Consider the following 21808-nt stretch of genomic DNA (forward strand, 5'->3'; position numbering starts at 1 on the left):
GAGATGTGAAGCCTTTACAATGTCATTTGTGTCAAAAAAGAATTGTCACCACAGCCTACAGCTTAGGCAAGGAACTCTTCATGTGTCCTCCTAGGAAGTGTAAAGCTTTGTTTACCTGACCAGAACTTAAGGAGCTAGAAGTGAGGTTCGCTAATGATTGGCTTTGAATGTGTAAATCTTTCAAAGTTTAAAAGCTGTAGAAAGAAATAATTTCTTCTAGTTTATGTGTTAGTAAAGCCAAACAGGAAACAAAATAAACTGACACAGCATACAACCAATGGTAGAAGATGTCAATGAAAGTTCAATTCACACTGGTCAGATTTGATTTGCTCAAAGCATTACAATCGAGTAATTATCTTTATTCTTTAGTGATTATTATTAGTTGGCTCCTTTACGTTTTGGATATAAAACATAGTCCCAAAATGTTAGTAATTTATAAGTGGAATAACCACTTGTGTATGTATCCAAAGAAGCAAAATATTTTTGAAAATGTATCAAAGTCTTTTATAAAGCACAGTATTGTTTTAAACATGAAAAGAATCTCCCAAGAACATACAGAAGTCAATTTCTACTCTTTGTAAATGTCAGTGTTAACAAGAAGCACGTAAGCTGGTAGGATTTTCCTAGGAATGTTTAAGCAATGGTTAGCTTCTTTCTGAAAGGAAAAAATTCTAATGATTTGATCTACTGACTGGAATTGCTTTTATCCTGATGTAACTTAAACAAAACATTCAATAAAAATAGGTAGGAATCTACTTGATTTCTTTCATCTTTCATACAACCATGGGACAGAACAAAGTTGAATATAACCAGGGAAATAAAACTATATTAATATAAAAGATCTTAAGTTACTGACAAAATCAGCTCATGATTTGAACATGGTGTTAGCTGGCTTAGTTTTTATAGCCTTGATTCACATCATCTAAGCCTCTTTGAAGTGTTGCCATGGTTACCGTTCTTGGTGAGTGAGATCATTATTGGAGTATGGATTTGTTTTCCTTTCACTAGTCTGCCACAAATAAGTAGAATCCATGAAGCAAAACTAATCCCAATTCAAAATGTGTAGAAGGCTGATCGATTTCTATGTCAGAACTTGGTTAGAGTGTGGTTACCTGGTTTATTTACAACAAACCTACCCTTAATAGTTACTTAAAGCATGAAAAAATCTGGCTTTCCCATATCCTTACAAAGAACCTGTGACTGCTGCAACAGTGCTCTTCATGTCCTTGAGACTGTAGTTTGAGAAAACCACACCAGACAGTAAGCTGAAGGGCTTCTTCCTTGTATTCATTCCTACCCTTCCCCTTAAGAAAATGTCCTTCACTGTCAGGATCGCTTCCGGCTGCACGGAGATGGGAAAATCGGGGAAGGCAGTGGGGGAAGGGAACAAATTAGAACTAACTCTAATGACACATGCATAACATTCATACTAACACACAATACTTTCTGTGCTAACTTAAACATCAAGAAAGCTAAGCTATTCCTATTAAAAAATGAATTTATGAAATTCTTGGGCAAATGGATGTATCTGGAGGATATCATCCTAAGTGAGGTAACCCAATCACAAAAGAAGTCACTTGATATGCACTCACTGATAAGCGAATATTAGCCCAGAAACTTAGAATACCCAAGATACAATTTGCAAAACACAAGAAAATCAAGAAGAAGGAAGACCAACGTGTGGATACTTCATTCCTCCTTAGAATAGGGAACAAAATACCCATGGAAGGAGTTACAGAGACAAAGTTTGGAGCTAAGATGAAATGATGGACCATCCAGAGACTACCCCACCCAGGGATCCATCCCATAATCAGCCACCAAACTCAGACACTATTGTACATGCCAGCAAGATTTTGCTGAAAGGACCCTGATATAGCTGTCTCGTGTTAGGCTATGCCAGTGCCTGGCAAATACAGAAGTGGATGCTCACGGTCACCTGTTGGATGGAACACAAGGCCCCCAATGGAGGAGCTAGAGAAAGTACCCAAGGAGCTGAAGGGGTCTGCAACCCTATAGGTGGAACAACAATATGAACTAACCAGTACCCCCTGAGCTCGAGAGTCTAGCTGCATATGTAGCAGAAGATGGCCTAGCCGACCATCTTTGGGAAGAGAGGCCCCTTGGTCTTGCAAACTTTATATGACCCAGAACAGGGGAACACCAGGGCCAAGAAGTGGGAGTGGGTGGGTAGGGGAGCAGAGTGGGGGGAGGGTATAGAGGACTTTTAGGATAGCATTTGAAATGTAAATGAAGAAAATATCTAATAAAAAATTGAAAAAAATTAGAAAAGAAAAAAAAGAAAGCTAAACTAAAATCTCTTATAAAGAGTGGCTCTTTTAAAGTATGTCAAAGTGAAATATCTAGAGGAATGATTCTTGAGTGTCGAGAAGTCATGAAAAAGGTACATAGCGAAATATTTAAAGACAGAATTCTCTTCCTTCTCTGTGCTTCTTAACAGTGAGCCAGACAGTGCACGGATACGTTTATGATTCTCCCTGCACAGGACGTCCTAAAACATCTTTTATTTTATCTAGCTCCATGTTGTTGTCAGCAAGACTCTGGCCAAAGTGGTTGTTGACTGTAAGGAAGTTGGCCAGAAGGCAATAAATGCATCAGCGAATATCACATCGGATGGTGTGGAAGTACTAGGGAGAATGGTCAGATCGAGAGGACCAAATGGAAACTCTGCACCAGTAAGTAGACAAGGACATGCAACTGTGTGTCTGTCACAGGGAAAATTCCTTTAATATTTATTTATTTAGCTGCTTCCTTCCTTCCTTCCTTCCTTCCTTCCTTCCTTCCTTCCTTCCTTCCTTCCTTCCTTCCTTCCATTCTTTCTTTCTTCTTTCTCCTTTCAGCTCTTCTTTTAATGTTTACTGTTCTTTAATGACAGAGTAGAAAATTTTTATTTACTTTACTTCCCACTCGCTGCCCACCTCCTGGTCACCCCCTTCCACAACCCTTCCTGTTCCTCCTCCTTTTCTCCTCTGAGTGGGTGGGCGGCCCCTGGGAATCCCTGCTCCTGTGCATCAAGTCTCTGTGAGGCTAGGTACATCCTCTCCCACTGAGGCCAGACAAGGCAGCCCAGTTAGAAGACCATATCTCACTGTTAAAGAGATGAATGGATGGATGAAGAAATGCATAGTTAGTTAGTTAGTTAGTTAGTTAGATAGATAGATAGATAGATAGATAGATAGATAGATAGATAGATAGATAGACTTATAAATGACAAGTGATGGTTGATAGGTGATAGATAGATGATTGACAGATAGATGATAGATGGTGATTCTTTAAGCAAATATGGATGCTCAAGGAAGTAGGCTTCTGTATATTATAAAGATAATGCTTCAGGAACTAGACTAGTTAATTATCTAAGTGCATTTGAAGATGTGAATATCATAATATTCTGCAGCGTTTTTGTGTCATAGGTGTTTTTTTTTTTTTAAATTGGAATTCAAACCTCTACCTAGGAAAATTGCATATGCTTCTAATTTGGGTGAGGTTTGTAGATTTTAAAACTATTTTATGTCATTGGTAGCCCTTTCACTCATGTAAAGACCGTTCTAAACTAATTTTTATATCATTAAAATGGAATTGAAGTCTGGGAGACTTTTAATTGCCATAGAATCACATTCCTTTCACTCCCTCCCCACAAAAAAGAGTTGCAGGAGTTCCAGGGTTTTGTTTTAACAGGGCGTGTTCCCAGCTCATTAGCAGCACTCTGTGAGTCAGCCTAAAGCTAGGAACATTATAGTGTTAAAAAGACCGACCATCCCAGTGTGCACTTCTCTACATGACACTAGAAACCGTGTTCCAGAGATTGTAAAAACACAGATTTAGCCAACTAAGGCCACGATGCAGCGGCCAGTGTGAGGATGACTAGATGGGCCCATTTACCAGACAGGGCAAGTCTAGGCCCAAATCACTTAGTACTACCACGGCTTTCTTAACTTTAAGCATCATGCATCTAATGTCCCTGACAGTAATACTCAAAGATGAGCAGCTACATCACTGGACAAAAGAAAATGTTCACAACAATGAATTTTTCATCCTCCACCTCACCTTTAACAGACAACTAAATACTCATTTGCAACTTGATTATTAACAGCCACATCTTTTTTCATTTATTCATATTTTACTTCCTTAGACAATATAAATTCCCCAATTTAGTAGCAACAGCATTGGCTTCTTTTAAAAACACCATCACAGTTTCTGACATATTTCTACAAGCAGAATAAGTACCCAAGAACCCTTGCTAGAATGTAAATAGAAATGGGCTAGTTCTCATACATAGAGTTTGCTTGTGGTCCTGAGCCTAAGACCTTGTGAATAGTGGGCAAGGAGCTCTGACTGAGGTACATGATAGCCTCAGACTACTTGATTTGCATAATTTATTTCCTTAAACAGTGTCATCTTTAGTAGACTCCATATGTGTCATTGACTATAATCTCTTAATATATCTCCTATCCTCCCCATTTGTATTTTATAATTATAACTTTATAATAATTATAGTGTGTTTCAAATTATATCAGAGGTAATTATGTACTCCATATACATAACCAATAAAATATCAAAACATTTGTTTGTACACCTAAATGTGCCTATATGTCTCAGGTATACTGATGGTAATTTTTCGCTTTGGGACACCAACTGCAATGCAGTTAGTTAAACAGAAGGCCCTTTGTGGCAACTTGCAGCCAGTAGGAGACAAAGGGGGAATTTATAGATGTCAGTAACTAAAGAGTTCTTTGTAAGGCTACTAGGAAAAAAAGCCATAGCTTCTCTTCTAATCTAGAAGTCTGTGAAGGATTCCTAAATAGATTTTTAGTCTTCCCACTTACTGAAGAATTTGCTTATGCTGAAATGGATAATATTAGGTTAGAGCTTAAAAATGCAATTGAGTAGTCAATCACTCCTCCTTTTGGGGCTGTTGCTTAGTGATATTAATGTCATAGGAGAGACGAGTCCTAGCCTTTCAATTTCAGCTTCAAAAAGTATTCAGCTCAGTGTTGGTCTTCCTCTGTAACCAGCAGAAGGGTATGTATAACGGCACGGTCTAATAACTCCATGAGGAATAATTATGAGTAGCTCACCTACAAATCTAACATTAATTCAAAATGTTGGAAGATTCTAAGGATTCCCTTTTAAAAGACAATGTATCCTTTCAAACCACAGTTTAGTGAAGGAAAGAGGATTTAGGGTTATAATAACTACTGTATAGAAACTGCTTACATTCTTAATAAAAACAACTCATGCTCAGAAATGCAAGATTCTGCAGGTGGTGGCTGTCCCCAGGGAGACTAAACTAATAAGCAGGCTTAACTTAGCTGTCAAAACATATGTGTAAAGAAAAACATATGTGTAAAGAGAAGTAACTGCCTCGCCTTTCCAGTCTTTCTTTGTAAGAAGTTTTTTACCTCTCTTCTTTTCTTTTTTTCCCTCCCTCCCTCCCTCCCTCCCTCCCTCCCTTCCTTCCCCCTCTCTCTTTCTCTCTCTCTTTTTCTTTCTTTCAATGATTTTAGAAAAAGCTTGAGTTTCTGGAACGGAACTACATTTCTTAGAGTGCCTTTTCTACCTTTGGAATCTAACACTGAGGCAGTTACTCACTTGGCATTTACTCAGCCTCCTGCTATTGAAATAAAAGGGAAATATGCCAAGAAACAAAATTATAGGAGCCACCTATAATTCTATTCACTGAGGAAAGGTTTTGGTGTAGAATTCAGCAGTAGACCAGCTGATGACTCTTCAGTGTTAACCTTTCTCTCTATTGAAAGCAGGCTTCCCTTCATACCATATATTCTGATCACACTTGTCCCTATCCCAACCTCCCCTGAGATCACCCCTACTTCTCTACCCACCCACATCCTCACCCTCCCTTCCTTCTACACATTAAAATTCAAAAATATCAAAGATAAAATAAGTAAAGAAAACCAAACCCGGATAAGACAAACCAAAACACAAACAGAAAAAAAAAAAAAAAGAGTCAAATCCTCAAAAACACATATAAGTGTACACTCCTGCACATGAGTGCAGGCACACACACACACACACACACACACACACACACACACACACACACACATACATGCACACACACAAGAGAAAGAGAAATTAAAACAAAATAAAATCATAAGTTATAAGGAAACCATTATTTGGACAAAGTGGCAGGCTACAGAATGTGAGGAAATTTTTACCAACTACCCTTTCAATAGAGGGCTAATACTTGAAATATATAAAGAAGTAAAAAAACAAAACCCTGATGTTAAGAAACAAGTGGTAAATTTTTGAAAGGAGTTTTTCTATGCGTGGCTTCTTTAATTCCTTAAATCAAAACAGTTTCTAATGCATATGCCTACTGTGGTCTATGACATGTGTATTCCTGTGAAATATCAATTTAATATTCTAAAACCATAAGAAGAGATATTCATATTGTCTTTACTTAATTGATGCTAAAACTTTGCTTTGAATTAATGAGAGCTGTCATTTAAAAATAATATGAGGAAGTTGAGATGTGAACTTTGACCTCCCCTGGACTGTCTGGCTTTCATTCCAGTGCTGTCTTCTGCTGGACTCTGATTCTGTCCACCTTAAGACAACAGGTCTGATCCAGAGGCCATGTGCCCATCTCTTCTTCCACAGCTTCAAGGACTCATTGTTTCAGTTACAATCTTGCAAATAACTGTGGTCAAATCTTAGTCTCAAAATATTTCTACACATAAGCATTTATTCTACCAACAGGCAAGATGATTGTTAACTTTCATTTCTGAATTTAATCAGAATGCTCATGTGATTCCTAAAATGTAATAACTTAAAAGCAAGCCCTAGCTCGGAACTCTACCATGGCAAAGTACTTCTTGCTTTGTTGATGAAGTCAACGAGAAGTTGGACACCTGGTGAGAAACGGAAGGTGGCCTAGGTCTCTGCAACTCTCTCTATGGGATCTTCTTATATACAGAAAGCTTTTGATTTATATAAGTCAATGAATGTACTTACATTATTTAAGAAAAAAGTTGGAGGAGAAAATCTGGTACTGAGTGGAAAGGGGAGCCAAGAGAACTTTGAAACTCCCATTCATAGATCAAAATGACTCAAGTGCTGGAAATATTTTAATCTTATTTTCTTGCTAACATTTGACCTCAAATGACTTGCCTTTTGAGCTACACCCAGACAAAAATGTCCAGTGATGGAAAATGAGCATTTGTAATTGGCTAAGGATTCCAGTTAGAGAAATTACAAAGTGTAAATATGGAAGGCTACACGTCCTTTCTTGTGTCTTAAAAATCTGTCTTTTATATATTTTGGTTAAGTAGAAGGAGGGTGTCTCTTGTATTAACTGCCTGAGCTATGCCTTCTTTTGAACTATGTTGTTTTGCATTCCAAGACACTTACATACAAAATACTTTGATATAACATCTCCTGTGGAAGTCGTACAGCTACGTATGCCATTGGTTTTGGAGTAAAAGCCAGAAGCCCTCTCTTACTTTGCTATTGCTGTTTTTCGATCCATCTGTAGAAATGTGCCTTGGGAAAGAAGTCCTAAGGACAACTAAGGAATCAAAGCTATTACAAATACAAAACAACTATGAATTAATTTGGTGTTCTCAAAGAAAAATCTGCAGATCCCACCTAAGTTGTGAAAGAAAAGTCATCCCACATAGTAACATTCTTCAAATGACAGTACTGGCTTCATCAAATATGTAGTGGATGTTTGATCCCTTCAGTAGATAAACTGAGCTCATACAAATCTTAATCACTCCACAAGGCTAGGCAAAAGTTTATATGTAGACATCATGCAGCAATAGGTGGCTGAGTGTTGAGTGTTTACTGGAGAAACTTCAAGAAGGCTTGATGCATACTAGAGGTGGTGAAGGGCTTTTGCTTTAAGGAAATCTTTCCATTCACTAAAATATTTTAACATGAAGGTTTTATCCAGGAATGCTAAATTTTTTTTAATGGATGAATGATTTCCAGACATAGCTGACTGTAGCTGATGATATCCATAATAAGACCCATTGAATAAATGTTTTCAAGTGGAGTAACATTATAAAACCAGCCTGGGATGTCGTCATTTTTTTTTTTAAGCATTAACTCAAAGACACATTTATTACTAAATAAACCACACAGGTTTAGACCACACATTGGTTGGGCTGTTCAAATCTCAGCTGGAATTGAACTTTCATGATGGTCTTCAGTAACTCAGACTAAACCGTTTCAGGTCCAACCGACCTGGGTCGCAGAATGGATGTGACCATCACTGTGCTATATGGTGATATCTGAGAAAAAAAAAAAGGTTAGACATAAAGTACTTAGAATAATAGCCAGCACAGAGCAGAGTTTTGAAACATCTTGTTTAATATTGTCTTTTTCTTAAGATTTTTTTCCAAATCATTAAAAGTAAATAATAAAATTTAGAAGAAACCTCTTCTATATCTTCTGTTGCCACGCTTACTTTTGCGCTGAATCTACATTATTGGCTTAGAAGCTTTAGAAGCAAGTTGTGAGAGAGTTGTGCACTGAACTCTGACAGGATAGTTACTATCCATTGCAGGTGTGTTTCAGACACTGTTCTAGTACACTCTCCATGTTAACTCATCCTGTCTTCACAACAAACCGAATAGCTAATAGAATTGAGTATCTCTAACCTGAAATACTTGGAACTACAGAGTTTGGAATATTCAAATATACACGATGAGAGATCTTGAAGATGGAATCCAAGTCTAGACACTAGATGTATTTATGTTTTGCATATACCTTTTATACACATCCAACAGGAACTTTAGACGTCTTTAGTGGGTCTGCACTTTACATGCAACTCATCCAGCAAAGCCAGATAGAGAAGTTTTTGGCATCATTTCAACAGTCAGAAAGCCTCCTACATTCAGAGTATAGGTGTTCAACTATGTTGGCACACATTTTCACAGATGAGAAAAAGGAGAGTTCAAAACAAGAACTAATTTCTTCAAAATAACTGAGTTCTCTAAGACTGGACTCAGGACTCCTAGCCCAGAAGCCTGGCTCCATGGGCTCCAATCTTTGTGCTATCTGAACTCTTTCTTGCTTTTTTATATTTACAAAAGTCTGCTGTAGTGCACTTTTGGAAATGTTCTCATTTTTAAGTTTTTTTTAATTGATCATTATTTTGTTGTATGGCTTCCCTGTTTTGGCATATATATATATATATATATATATATATATATATATATATATATATCTGTGGCCTGGATGTTAAAATATCCAAAGGTGGTGGTGGTAAGCTATGTGTTCTGCTGACATTTTAGCAAATAATACATTGCTATGGTAATTTCAAGAAAGTAAGATGTTTTGAATAATGAGCCTATTTTTCAAAACTCAAGGTTTCTCTGTTTACTGGTAAAACATTCCAATAATGCACACAGTTATTCTTGAGCATGAGAACAGAAAAACCTGATTTCATTTTCTTGTTGTTAGAAGTGGCTTTTTAGGGATACTCCTGGAACTTCTGGTAGCCTCTTTCAATAGAGCTAGCAATGTAAACGCTGTCATTACACCCTGAGGGCTCGGGGCTAAGGATGAGTAGCATTCATTGGCCTACATATTGAAGGTCCTTAAGCATTACCTGCTGGAAGAAAGTTGTAGATTAAAACAAAGATATTATTATCTTCCCAGTTATTTTATCGATGCCATACCTCAATATTTCAAAATGATATAGAAAGAAGTAGAAATAATTAGGTGATTAAGTTAGTGTTAGCCCCCATTAATGTTATAAAGATATTTCTGTATATTTCACCTCATGTCTTGAGTTACTACCAACATATGTAAATGAAATAGGGCTAAGTACAGTGTGACAAGTTGCTTAAATAAAAATACACAAAGTTTATGTACCCATGGTACTCCTTATGAATCTCTCCCAGCACCTCATTGAGCACAATATTTATTTAGGAGTCGCCCATTCCCTATAAGTTTTTCTAGCACAGGACTGTTTTGTTTTCTGTTATCATTATCATCTCAGAAAAGTCTCCACAATATCTTGCTTACAGTGAAAACGATGCCACAGAGGAATGAACTAGGTGCATTCCTCAGACTTCCTGTGTGTTTATTATGTGTTAGCTGCTATGCTTAGTGACTCGGAGATGAGCAGTTCCCCTGACCTTGAAGAATTGAAGGGTATGATAATACAGATGATGGAGTAGTAGGTGAGGTGTGATCTGTGAAGGGCAGCTAGAGCGCTTTGTGACTAGTGGGGCATTTGGGAGGAGGTATAAGGGGCTTCCAAGGAGGACTTTGCCCCCAGAACTAAGGTCATTGTAGGTGTATCTGAGAAGGGGAAGAAATGGTGGAAGGGGATTTAGACAGCAGGTGGAGCAACTGTAGACAGAATGTATGATCATTATCTGTTTCAGGAACAAAATTAGCTTGGGTTTATTTTTAAATTTATTTACTGGAATATTATGCTATAAATATAATGGTATCTTATCTCTGGTGAAATAATTGTAACTATGAACACACTTTATCTGCATCGTCCTTATTGAATGATCATTATCTTTCTGAATCAGTTCCAGTTACAAATGTTTGATATCGTTTGCTCTACATCATGGGCCAGTAAAGACAGATGCTGCGAACTTCCCGGTCTGGTAAGAATCCTTTCACCTCTATCGAACAGTAAAATCTATCTTTTCTTTGTAAATGAGAGCAGTTTTTCAGTATTCATACCATAAGCAGTTCCTTTTGTGATGATAATTAAAGTCAGGTAGGTTTAATAAAGAGACAGTAGAGGAGGCCAATGAGACCATTATGTATAATCCCACATGGTTTGCACTGTGTACCACAGATACTGTTGCCACTCACTCCGGGTGCCTCTGAGCCTCCTGCTTTCCAAATCTTCCCGAGTCAAAGGAAATACTTCAAAGTCACATTTATGAACTGTTTAGCTGTAAGCCTCTTGCTTATCCTAGCAACACAGTAGCCATAGCCGGCACTGAAAGGAAAAGATGGTAGTTGTGTTCGAGAAGCGTATGCCTAGTGAGTGTGGCAGTGTAGCCCTATCTTGAGATCAGACTATACCTGGTCCTCACTTCCTTTTACAAACGGATCCGCCCTATTGCATTGCTTTTCGTCATAACAACTACTGAAACCTAGGTCTGCAAAGAAAGAGCATCAAAAAGAATTGCCAAAATATGCTGTTGACACTGTCGAGTGGTTTTGTTTGTATGTTTTGTTCTGTGAGAAGGTATCATGTCATCCACACTGAACTCAAACCAACTGTCTAGCCCAGGTTCCTATTTAGCTTTGATTATTGATTTGACACAGCCTAGAGTCACACAATAGAGGAATTATCTACTTTAGCTTAGCCTGTGGGCATGTTTATAGGGCACTGTCTTGACTATTAATTGTGGGAGAATGCAGCTCACTCTAGGCAGTAATATCCCCAGGCCTTAATTGTTTAAGAAAATTTGCTAAGCAGGAGCCGGTGAACGAGCCAATGACCAGAGTTCTTTCGTGGCTTCTGTGTCAAGTTCCTGCTCTGACTTCTAAGTCAGCTGAAACAGACCCTTTCCTCTCCTAAGTTGGTTTTTCCAGAGTGTTTTTATGACAGCAGCAGGGATGAACCTAGGACAAGGGTGACCTTGAGTTTTGACCCTCCTGCCTCTATGTGCCAAGTTCCAGGATTCCAAGGCAGCATCACCAAGCCCAGAATGAAGCTCTGACCTATCTTGAGCCTGTTATTCACATGAAGTTCAGCAGATGGCAAGTGCTGCTGTATTTTCACTGAATTTTAAAAACATTCACAGTAGCAATACAAATTTAACAGATTGCCTTGGGTTTTCATGCCACACAAATTTGGAAGTGTAGTCATAATCTATATGACACCACCAGAAAACTAAGCATTTTCTATTATTTTCTCGTAAAGTTGTATCTACATGTCTATGTACAGACACAAAAGGAGATTCATAACTCCTAGAATTCTCATAGAAAGCAAGCTGGAAGAGGAGGCTCTGCTGTGAATAAATGTTGGCATGCCTTAATAATTAAACCCATATAATGAGCATAGTCAAGTCTTCATGAAGTCTAGAGGTTTTGATTTTAGAACCAGATTAAAACATTTACTGCAGGCAGTAAATTCCTGGGAGCTTGTTTGAGGAAGCAAGTAAGTTTCATCAAAATAAGTTTCTAAACCAGTCCCAAATTAAACACGAGATCTTACTGTTGCACTTAAGGGTAAATAGGTTGAGCAATTCAAAAGGAAACAGAATATCTCATGGTGTATCTAGCAAAAATGCAGTCATCAATTCTAGGAAGGACCCAGGCTCTTTAATTACTTTTCTCCTTGCTTTATTCACCAAAGGCTTATAAATTATGTCCCATGAAGACAGATCATCAACAATAGCAAACCCACTTCTGGGTCTTGAAACAGGGATGCCTGATGCCATATTCATTTGGGCGATCTTTAGGAAGACTTGAATTTATGTTTTAATAAAGATGACCAAGTATTAGAACAGATGAGGTATGTCAGCAGATGTGAATGGAAATCTTTCCTTCTTGCCCACCATTGAAAGAAAAGGCCATGGAAGGAGACTAGGTCATTTGCTTAGCCATTGTGAGGGTTTTGTTTGGAATATTTCGGGGACTCACTGACTTTCATCTTGGTAATCTGTTGTCTAGCCCTGTTTTATCTAACCTCACTGTCCTGTTAGGTCTTACATAATGACCTTTTCATCTACTCAAGAGGACTGAAGGTCTCTGTGAAGTCCTATAGTTTCATACCTCAGAGCTGAAATCGCTTAGGCCTCCGTTCCAGATGGGATATTTAACAATTACACAAAGTTGTTACCAGGCACTCTGCGTAGCTCCGCATTCGGGAAACTCCCTTGGATATAGTCAGCCTAGCATGACCAAGCATTTTCTAACATCTCATGTCAGTAAATATCCCAAGAGAAGAGAAAAAGGAACCCTACCCTAACACCCTAGGTCTGTTGCGTTTTCTTGGTTTCAGCGACAGAAGCTGATAGAATTGCCAAAAGACATAGATGTACTTAAGCAGTCTTAATTCTTTGGTTTAATCCATATACAGTAGTTTTGACTGAGCCTTTCAGCAAGTTTTCTTTTATCTTTTAAAACAGAAAGACAGTGAAGTACATGGAAAGTGTTTAGGACCTTTGGTTCAAAGACCATTGCTGTTCTAGGTGAATTAAATAGAAACCAAAAACATTCTCCATTCCCTCCTGACTGTTTCTTCACTTGGATTTTAATCTAGTTTCAGCAAATCCCTCTAAAGCTGTGATAATTGATGTTCCATGTTCCATATGCAGCCACACTGTCTCCTTCAGAAGAGATCTTGTACTTGGGAACCTGATACCATAATGTTCACCTAAAATCTTAAAACAACTCCTAAAGTATTTTCTTAAAGTCAGTAAAACTTATGTAGACTGTCTTGTTAACAATTACATTTTTATTTTGTTTTGTTTTGTTTTGTTTTTCTCCTCAGCGGGATGAAGAGTCCTGCCCAGACCTTCCACGATCCTGCTCTTGCTCAGAAACCAATGAAGTAGCTCTAGGACCAGCTGGCCCCCCAGTAAGTCCTGCTAGCTCAGCCTTGAATGTTCTTCAAGAGCATTAACACCATTCCTCTTGGGTCTAAAATGTGCTGCCTACTGGACTAAAGGGCTGTCACACACTTAATCCTAAGTTAAACTTTGACACATCTACAAGATGATCTTCTTCCTAGCATGCCATCTGCCTCCCATTGCTTTATGCTCAAAATCCTCCCTCTATGCCACCATGGTTAATCTTCAGTATGAGTCCCATCACTGGGCCTCTGCTTACACCTGAAGGACTGGCATATCCCCCTGCTGCCCACAATATGTAAGATGTTGTATGTGACCACTTGATGCTGTTGATTTATTTTTCAAGTCGACCTGCATGCCTCGTGGAAATTGGAATTACATAGGGAGAGCATTAGCTCACTTTCAATGATCTTCAGTTCTTTTGCGCAACCGAAGGAAAACTATCTGGTGTCTCATGGCCTGCACTAACACCATTCACCTCCCCATTTATCATAGAGCATGATTTTGCTATACAACCTTCAGTAAGGGCAAAACCTAAGTAAATCTAGTAACATCATCCATAGCATATTATTTTTAAGGTGATATAGTATTTGTAACAATATGCTTTTCCATTTTTTTCAATTCTAAATTTGCTTTTACAAATATTTACTTAAATGCACTGTTCAATTAAAACATTCCAAGGATGCACACATTTGTATTTAGATGTGTGTTTACAAACATGAACAAATACATAAAGGATATATTCACATACTTATTTCATAGTACATAAATATGTCTAATAAAGACAACTGCCACTAAGAAGATGACAGTTGTTACATCAATATGCCAGAGCATCTTGGGAAGAAATGCAAATGATTGTAGTTTCAAAAACACTAAATTATCTTTATTTCTGTGTAAATAAATAGAGTTGAATTGTGGCTTTTTATGAAGTTTTGGTATAAAACATATAATTCTATTCCAATTGAGTATTTTATTCTTTTTGTATGTGGCTAAAACCAGCATTAAATAAGCTCTAAATAAACAAGTCCTATAAGTATTTTTCAGGCTTAAAAGGACCTGAATCAGAGGTTTTCTGAGGCTCTGAAATGCTCTACAGGAAGGGCCAGAACTGGGTGGGGAGTTTCCAGCTGAAGAGCATGATGAACGTTTACTAGTACACAATGTGTGGGCTTCATATAAAATAGCAATGACCTAATCCCATATTATGAAGAAAGATGAAGAAAGTATGCAGTTTGGAGATTTGTCGTTGAGCTAATACTTAACATCTGTTTGCCAGGGTGGTCCAGGACTCCGAGGACCAAAAGGCCAACAAGGTGAACAGGGTCCGAAGGTAACATGCTCTCTCTTTGTCTCAAGTAGGCACAACTTGGAGTTAAATGTGACTTTATTTACTCTTGTGACTTACAGCGTCTTACGTGTTTGCCTCACTCATGTCAAACAATACTTATAGTGAAGACGTGTTTTTTTAACCCAAACAAGTATTTAGTAACTCAGTCAAGTGAAAGACTTTTGGGACAGACAAGAATGCTGGTGTTCTGTGTGGCTTTGTCTGCAAGGTGGCTCTCTCTCAGGTACCTGCTTCTCCTTCTCATCTGTAACAGAAGTGTGTCTTAAGCAGAATCATGCAGTTACCATTTAGCCCCGGTCCTTTCTAGGGAATTTCCCACAGTTTAGATTTCTTCTCCTATTTTACACTGTATATAAAATCATATGCCTAGCTTTGCTTTCTATACTCAATACTAATGCCACCAAGTATAAGGCTCCAGGTCGTGCACTACAGAGGCATCTGCCAGCCAAAATGACCAGGCTATGCCAACCCACATCAAAACACATAATTTTCTCCTTTGCACAAAGGCATCCTAAGGACTGGCAGAATCCCAGTTACTAATTGAGTTCAGGCCTCATCCCCTTCCTTCCCTTTGGATTCTGGGAAATCTTTAACTGATCTCCTATCTCCAGTGCCTTGCCTTTCTGATGGATTCTACACATCTGCTTTCAGATTAATTTCCTGATAGTCTATGCTGTATTTATGCTTGTTTCAAATGTACAGTCATGGACCATAGTCTGGCTATTGTTGGCATGATATTCATGGCCATTCCTTCCGTAAAGATTTGTTTTATATGCATGGGTGTTTTGAATGTATGTCTGTACACCACTTGTGTGTGCAGTGCCTGGGAAGCAGGTCCTCAGGAAGAGTAGCCAGTGCTCTTAACCCCCAAGCCATCTCTCCAGCCATCAAGATCCTTTCTCACTTGATTCTCCATTTCGGTCTTGTGACATTACTCTTCACCTTTTCCACATCATCTGTCTTACTGATTCAGTACTTTGGATACATCAGATTTACATGTTCATATAGCAGAGAGCATTACACTAAAAAAAAAAAAAAAAGAGTTTTACGTTACAATTGGAAACAGATGATGCACGACAGGACAAGCTGAAGATAATCACGTGTTGTCTAACCTAACAGCATGGGATGTATCCATTGTGATTTGATCTGCATCATTTTCTGGATGAGCTTGCTGTTCTTACCTGACTCCATCTCATGCTGTAAGAAAGGCCAGGATTGAGTGCCTCCTCCCAACAAGGATGCTCTGGGTCACCCATGGAGACCAGGAGCTCCCGTGTTTCCTGGATTCTGCCTCTCAGGGACTCACTTAGCAGGACTCCATTATTTTTCCAACATTCTCAATGGACAGTGGTTCTCATGATGAATATGAATTAATTCAGATATTTGGTGAACCTAAAGTAACCCATTTTCTCTGATTACTTATTCCCAAAGGATTGTTATACTATGGTTATTTCTGTTTGGCAATTTTGACGAACAAAAGGTACTGGTATGCAGTAGATTTGGACAACAGAGTTGTCCAAATGTGACACAGAGGTGTCACCTTGCCTTCTTTGTGGATAGTATGAGAACAGATAAACTATACCTTCCTTAGGGAAAGTCCCAGAGTCTGCTCATTTCATTGCACCAATTAGATGTTAAGAATTTGGATCACAAAGCAATGGTCACTGGTCTCTTCTAATCTGTTTGCTTTTTATTTGAGATAATTTACAAATTATACACCCAAATTATATGTACAAAAGAAATCAGTATTTTGAAGAGACATCTCTGCTTTTGTGTTTATTGCAACAGAACTCACTATATATAGATAATAACAGGAACTGCCCAACTACCCATCAAAAGATGAATTGGTAAGAAAAGGTGATGCCTGTACGGGATGGGATACTATTGAGCCACATAAGAATGTCAAATTTGGTCATTTGTGACCACATGGGTGGACCTTATAAAATGTGTTAAATAAACCAGGCAGAGAAAATCATGAGTGACTTTATGTATATGTAGAATCTAAAAAATTGTGAAAATTATGAGCAAAACTGGTTACTCAAGGCTCATGAAGAATTAGGCAAAATTGGCCATTATGTATGAAGTTACAGGGGAAATACCTTCTAATAGTCCACTGTATAGTAGGTTCCATAGGCAACAGTAACATAGTCTCTATTTCAAAGAAGTTAGAAGGAAGGAGTCTTTTGTTGTTGTTGTTATTGTTGTTGTTGTTGTTGTTGTTTTTGTCTTTCGAGACAGGGTTTCTCTGTATAGCCCTGGCTGTCCTGGAACTCACTTTGTAGATCAGGCTGGCCTCAAACTCAGAAATCCACCTGCCTCTGCCTCCTGAGTGCTGGGATTAAAGGTGTGTGCCACCACGCCCGGCAGGAAGGAGTCTTAATGTTTTATACACACACACATACACACACACACACACACACACACACACACGTTTGTGGCACTAGATGTTCTCACCACTGATTAATATATCACACATGTATTTGTACAGATGTGGTACCATGTGGTGCTGCATTAATATGCACAGCTGTAGCGTGTCCACTAGAATAGGATACTAGCCAGGCACAGGAGATCTTACTTTAGTAAAGCAATAGCCTTTGCTGTGAATACCAAATTTGACAGGGAAGAAGAAATTGGTCATAAATAGATATTCTGAGTCGAAGGTTCCTTGTTGAGTTGTTTAAAGCATAAACAAATGGGAGCTACCGGTTCCTGATCCTGGGATAAAGGGAAGATTGAGCTCGGGGTCATTGGTGGCTGCAGAGGAACCAGACTACGGTTCTGCAAGGAGGTCAGGGGGAAAACGTGCTATGTGTAACATTCTCAGAAAAAGGCCAAGGCATCCTTGGGGTGGGAAAGGACAATGGGGAAAAGGAGAAAGGGATGCTCTTCCAGTTTCCTTCCTGGACCAGGAGGGTGGTCCCGCAGTGCATTCTCCTTTGGGAAGTGTTAGGCAGTTGTGGGCGGACCACTTTCTCACATAATTGGCACAGCATTCTTCCATGCAGAAACAAAATAAATAAAGTTGATGAAACCCTGGTGTGTTTATTCTTGTAGCTTACTGACGACATTTTACCCAGGAGGTAAATTATTTGAAGGTTTGTGTCTTGTTACCCTCTGAACATTTCATATCTTTATAAGTGAAATTTTCTTTTTTCAGGAAATAAGTGTTATATACAGGAATGTCTTTTGGGTACTAGAGGATCTAACTTCTAGAGTAATTTTTCTCTCTTGCCTTCTAGGGACCAGAGGGACCTCGGGGAGAAACAGGTCCTGCAGGACCCCAGGGCCCCCCTGGACCCCAAGGACCTAGCGGTCTGTCCATTCAAGGCATGCCTGTGAGTTGTGTGCACATATCCTTGTGGGCTTTATTGTTATGTTTTCCATGAGGATATAAAGAATAAGCTTTTATATTCTGTGTCTTACCAATGCGTCTCAGTCCACTTGAAAAATCACCAGGACTGACCATTCATCAGCTCCGCAGTCAGTGCCTTGCTCACTAATGGTGGTCTTTCAAAACACAGGCACATAGGAAGGGAATAAGCATTTGCACAATATTGTGCCTGGGGATGGCAGGTCAAGGTGGATAGCCTTTGTTTGTTTGTCTAAGTTCTCTTGTAAAATTGTTATTTCTGTGTGTGTTTATGTGATGTGTATGTGTGCGGCACACGTGTGAGTGAGCATGAACTCACACACTGTCCACACGGGTACATGTTTTTTGTGGTTATATCGAATGCAGGTGTGTGTATGTATGTAAGTAGAAGCAAGCGATTGGGCGTCCGCCTCAGGAATCACCTTCCTTGGTTTTGTGGGACAGTGCCTTCATTGGCTTAAAACTTGATGAATACACTAGGCTACCTGGCCAGGAAGCCCCAGGGACCCACCTGTGCCCAGTGCCCCACCCCAGTGTTAGGATTGCAAGCATAGGATACCATGCTCAGATTTTTGTTTTTAATATTGGTCTTGGGGAATCAAACTCAGGAAGTCTTCCTTAGTGGGAGACAAGCACTATACCCACTGGCTTGTCCTCCCCAGCCCTTGACTATACTTTTAAAACCTAGAAGGTAACAACTGTTAAACCAATTCACTATTGATGTGTATTCATTGTGAATGTAGAATATTAAAAGGTATCATATAATTCCTTATTTCTACTGTCAACAGAATATAGTTCAACAAGTTTAGATTGTGGGCGTTAAATGGTTATTTTGAAATACTTAATATCTTTGAAAAGAAATTTAATTTAATTCAGTGAAATGTATATGATTTCAAAGAAGCTATAAATAACATTGAAATGTCCCACTGCCGCCCCCCCCCCCCGACCTCCGCCACATGTTAGCATTATCAGCTTGGTCATCTGCACACTGTGGGTTGGAATTGTTATTGTACATGAAAATTCAGTTCTGCAGAGGAATGTTCACATAGATGGTGTAGCATATGTGAGAAGTGAAATAAGACACGTGGCTGATAGTGTAAAGGCAGCTTATGTTGAAAATCCTCTGGTAACAGTGTCTGGGTGAGTCTAGGGACCAAGCATTTACATCTGCGGATCTAACTCAGTATACTTTTGCATACTTAGGGGATGCCGGGTGATAAAGGAGATAAAGGAGATGCTGGTCTTCCTGGCCCACAGGTATTACTTTTGCTGCTAATCTTTTGCCTGGGTTAGAAACACGAAGCTTCTGACATCAGCTGTGACCTTGGACGTGTGTCTATAGTAACGACATTTTCCTCTATTCATTCACCCTTCTGAAAGCCACACTGATTGAGGGTGGGGACATCTATTTCTCACTAGTAACTTCTGATTCTCAGTCCTATGTCCCAGGGGGGTTCCCTTCATGCCATTGGCTTTGCTGGAAAGCTGTGGTCTGGTCTAGGAGAGATCGTGAGCTGTTTCTGTAAAGCTGACACTTTCCTGTTCTTGTCCTCCCTAGGGTGTCCCTGGAGGTGTTGGTTCACCAGGACGAGATGGCTCACCAGGCCAGAGGGTAAGAACTTGCGAAATGTTGGGCTTTAGCAAGGTAGACTTCCTGCCTAGTCACTTTGCTGAAGACAGGTTTTTATAGATGGACACCAAATTAGGGTTTGCGTTTTTCTTCTGCCAGTCTAATTTCTATTATGCATCTATTTCCCTTCAGCCATTTCTTTGTCTGTTTTTGTTTTCATTAGACTTATCCCAGCTGGTGACAGCTTGTTCTGAATGCTCCCAAGCCTGATTCTTATTTGTACTCAATTGCATCTATTGGCTTAGTAGGTTTTTCAAGTTCTTTCAGATCCTTGAAGTACAGACCTAAAAGAAAGTAACAACCACACAGATGGAACTCCAAGTAGTATGACTTATAAAGGCATCTCCATTGGTTTAGTACATCTCAGTTATTTGTCCTTTTTATTGGTTCAAATAGAAAGCACCAAAATAAAGTACAAAAATCATCAAGCTGAAATATGACATTTGTTTCATTGACAAGTTTCCACCAAGCCAGGTTTGGAGGGTTGTGATTTATTGGGAGAAATTCAATTTTTAAAATTTTACCACATGTTATTATCGGATCAGAGTTCTGGTGGCACATAGAATGGAAATCAAGCCAGGCTTAGAGGGTCTGGGAAGGATTCCCCAAGGAGGTGCCCTCAAAGCTGCTTCTTGGCTGGAAGACAGAGGAGCCGAGAAGGGAAAAGCCACTGCAAACAGGAAGAACTTTGTATAAAGGAGGAGAACGGGAACAGTGGGGCATCTTTAGAACAGTATGCAGTGAAAGATCATAAATCAGCGTGTGTAAACATATGTGTATGTGTGCATATATGCCAGTGTTAAATCATACATATACAAGTTTATCATAAAATGCAGTCAGGTTTACCTAGAAAAATCAAAAATTGACCTAAATAAAAAAAATTAGTACATTTTCAAATGAAAGAGAAGCTATCTTCCTTTTAAAAATATTTTTATTTATTCTTTGATAATTTCATATATGAATCCAGAATATCTTGATCATATTTTACCACTTCACCTCAACTCCTCCCAGATCTCCATCACCAACTCTCCCTCCCAACTTGCTCTTGTTTTAATCTACTGAGCTCAGTTAATGCGACCTGTGCATGCAAGTGTATAAGACTATTCACTGGATGATGGACAACCCATCAGAGGCCACATCCCTAAAGAAATCTAACTCTTCCCCAGCATTCATCAACAGCCAATGGCTCCTCAGGTAGGGGTAGGGCTTTGTAAGTTCTTCCAACCAACACACTGGACGTTTGACTGGTGTGATAACGTGTAGGTTGTATGTGTGTGCCTACAGCTGTTGGGAGCTCATATGTATCAGAGCCCTAGCATGTCCAGAAAACATTATTTTACAACAGTCTTTCCAACATCTGGTCATTCCAACCCCTTTTTTTTTTTTTTATATTTATGTAACAAAATTCATTTTCGAAGAACTGGGCAGCTAGAACAGGCTTAAGTTATGTCTACAGTCACTGGTGTGGAAGGACCCCAGCTCCCGAGAGTGACTGTGCCTTTTATGCCTATGGGACTTATCTGGACTCCTACTTCTGTGACTCCGCCTTTTACGCCTGCTGGAATGAGTACCTGAGCTCCTCCCTCTATCCTTATCTCTGCTCTGCTCTTCTCCCTCCCTCCTGCTTGAGGACTTGTGCTCATGTGAGGGTTTTCTCTGTCTTTGCCTCCCACTCAGGGTCCTCTGCTCTACCATGGCAGGGACTCCTGAGATCAGGAGGGTCTGGTGACTCTTCTTCCCCTTTCTCCATGCAGACTTCTGTGTGCTCTCTGAGTTCTTGCTGCTGTGCTTCTTTGAGCAATGCCCATCCATTTCCTTGACTATCTTGCTTCTGAAGGACAACGTGCAGGATGGAAGCTCAGCCTGGACCTGATGTTCAGTCTTCTCTTCTCTTTTCTCTTCTCTTCTCTTCTCTTCTC

The 21808-nt window shown here is 39.2% G+C and overlaps 1 protein-coding gene and 1 pseudogene across 4 annotated transcripts in view; one reads left to right on the forward strand and one right to left on the reverse strand.

The window, feature by feature from the left end:
• Col14a1 (collagen type XIV alpha 1 chain) overlaps window positions 1–21808 on the forward strand; it is a 215110-nt gene that overhangs the window by 145141 nt on the left and 48161 nt on the right. For all 4 annotated transcript variants that reach the window (XM_029548078.1, XM_021216500.2, XM_029548079.1 and 1 more), the window contains exons 34-40: window positions 2535–2693; window positions 10533–10610; window positions 13463–13549; window positions 14818–14871; window positions 18129–18224; window positions 19463–19516; window positions 19818–19871. In XM_029548078.1, the coding sequence (XP_029403938.1) occupies window positions 2535–2693; window positions 10533–10610; window positions 13463–13549; window positions 14818–14871; window positions 18129–18224; window positions 19463–19516; window positions 19818–19871 (582 nt within the window). The remainder of the gene's footprint in view (window positions 1–2534; window positions 2694–10532; window positions 10611–13462; window positions 13550–14817; window positions 14872–18128; window positions 18225–19462; window positions 19517–19817; window positions 19872–21808) is intronic.
• The window catches only part of LOC110335053, a 9083-nt pseudogene continuing 8592 nt past the window's right edge, over window positions 21318–21808 (reverse strand).

This window comes from Mus pahari, chromosome 17 (assembly GCF_900095145.1).
Source record: "Mus pahari chromosome 17, PAHARI_EIJ_v1.1, whole genome shotgun sequence".
Taxonomy (NCBI): domain Eukaryota; kingdom Metazoa; phylum Chordata; class Mammalia; order Rodentia; family Muridae; genus Mus; species Mus pahari.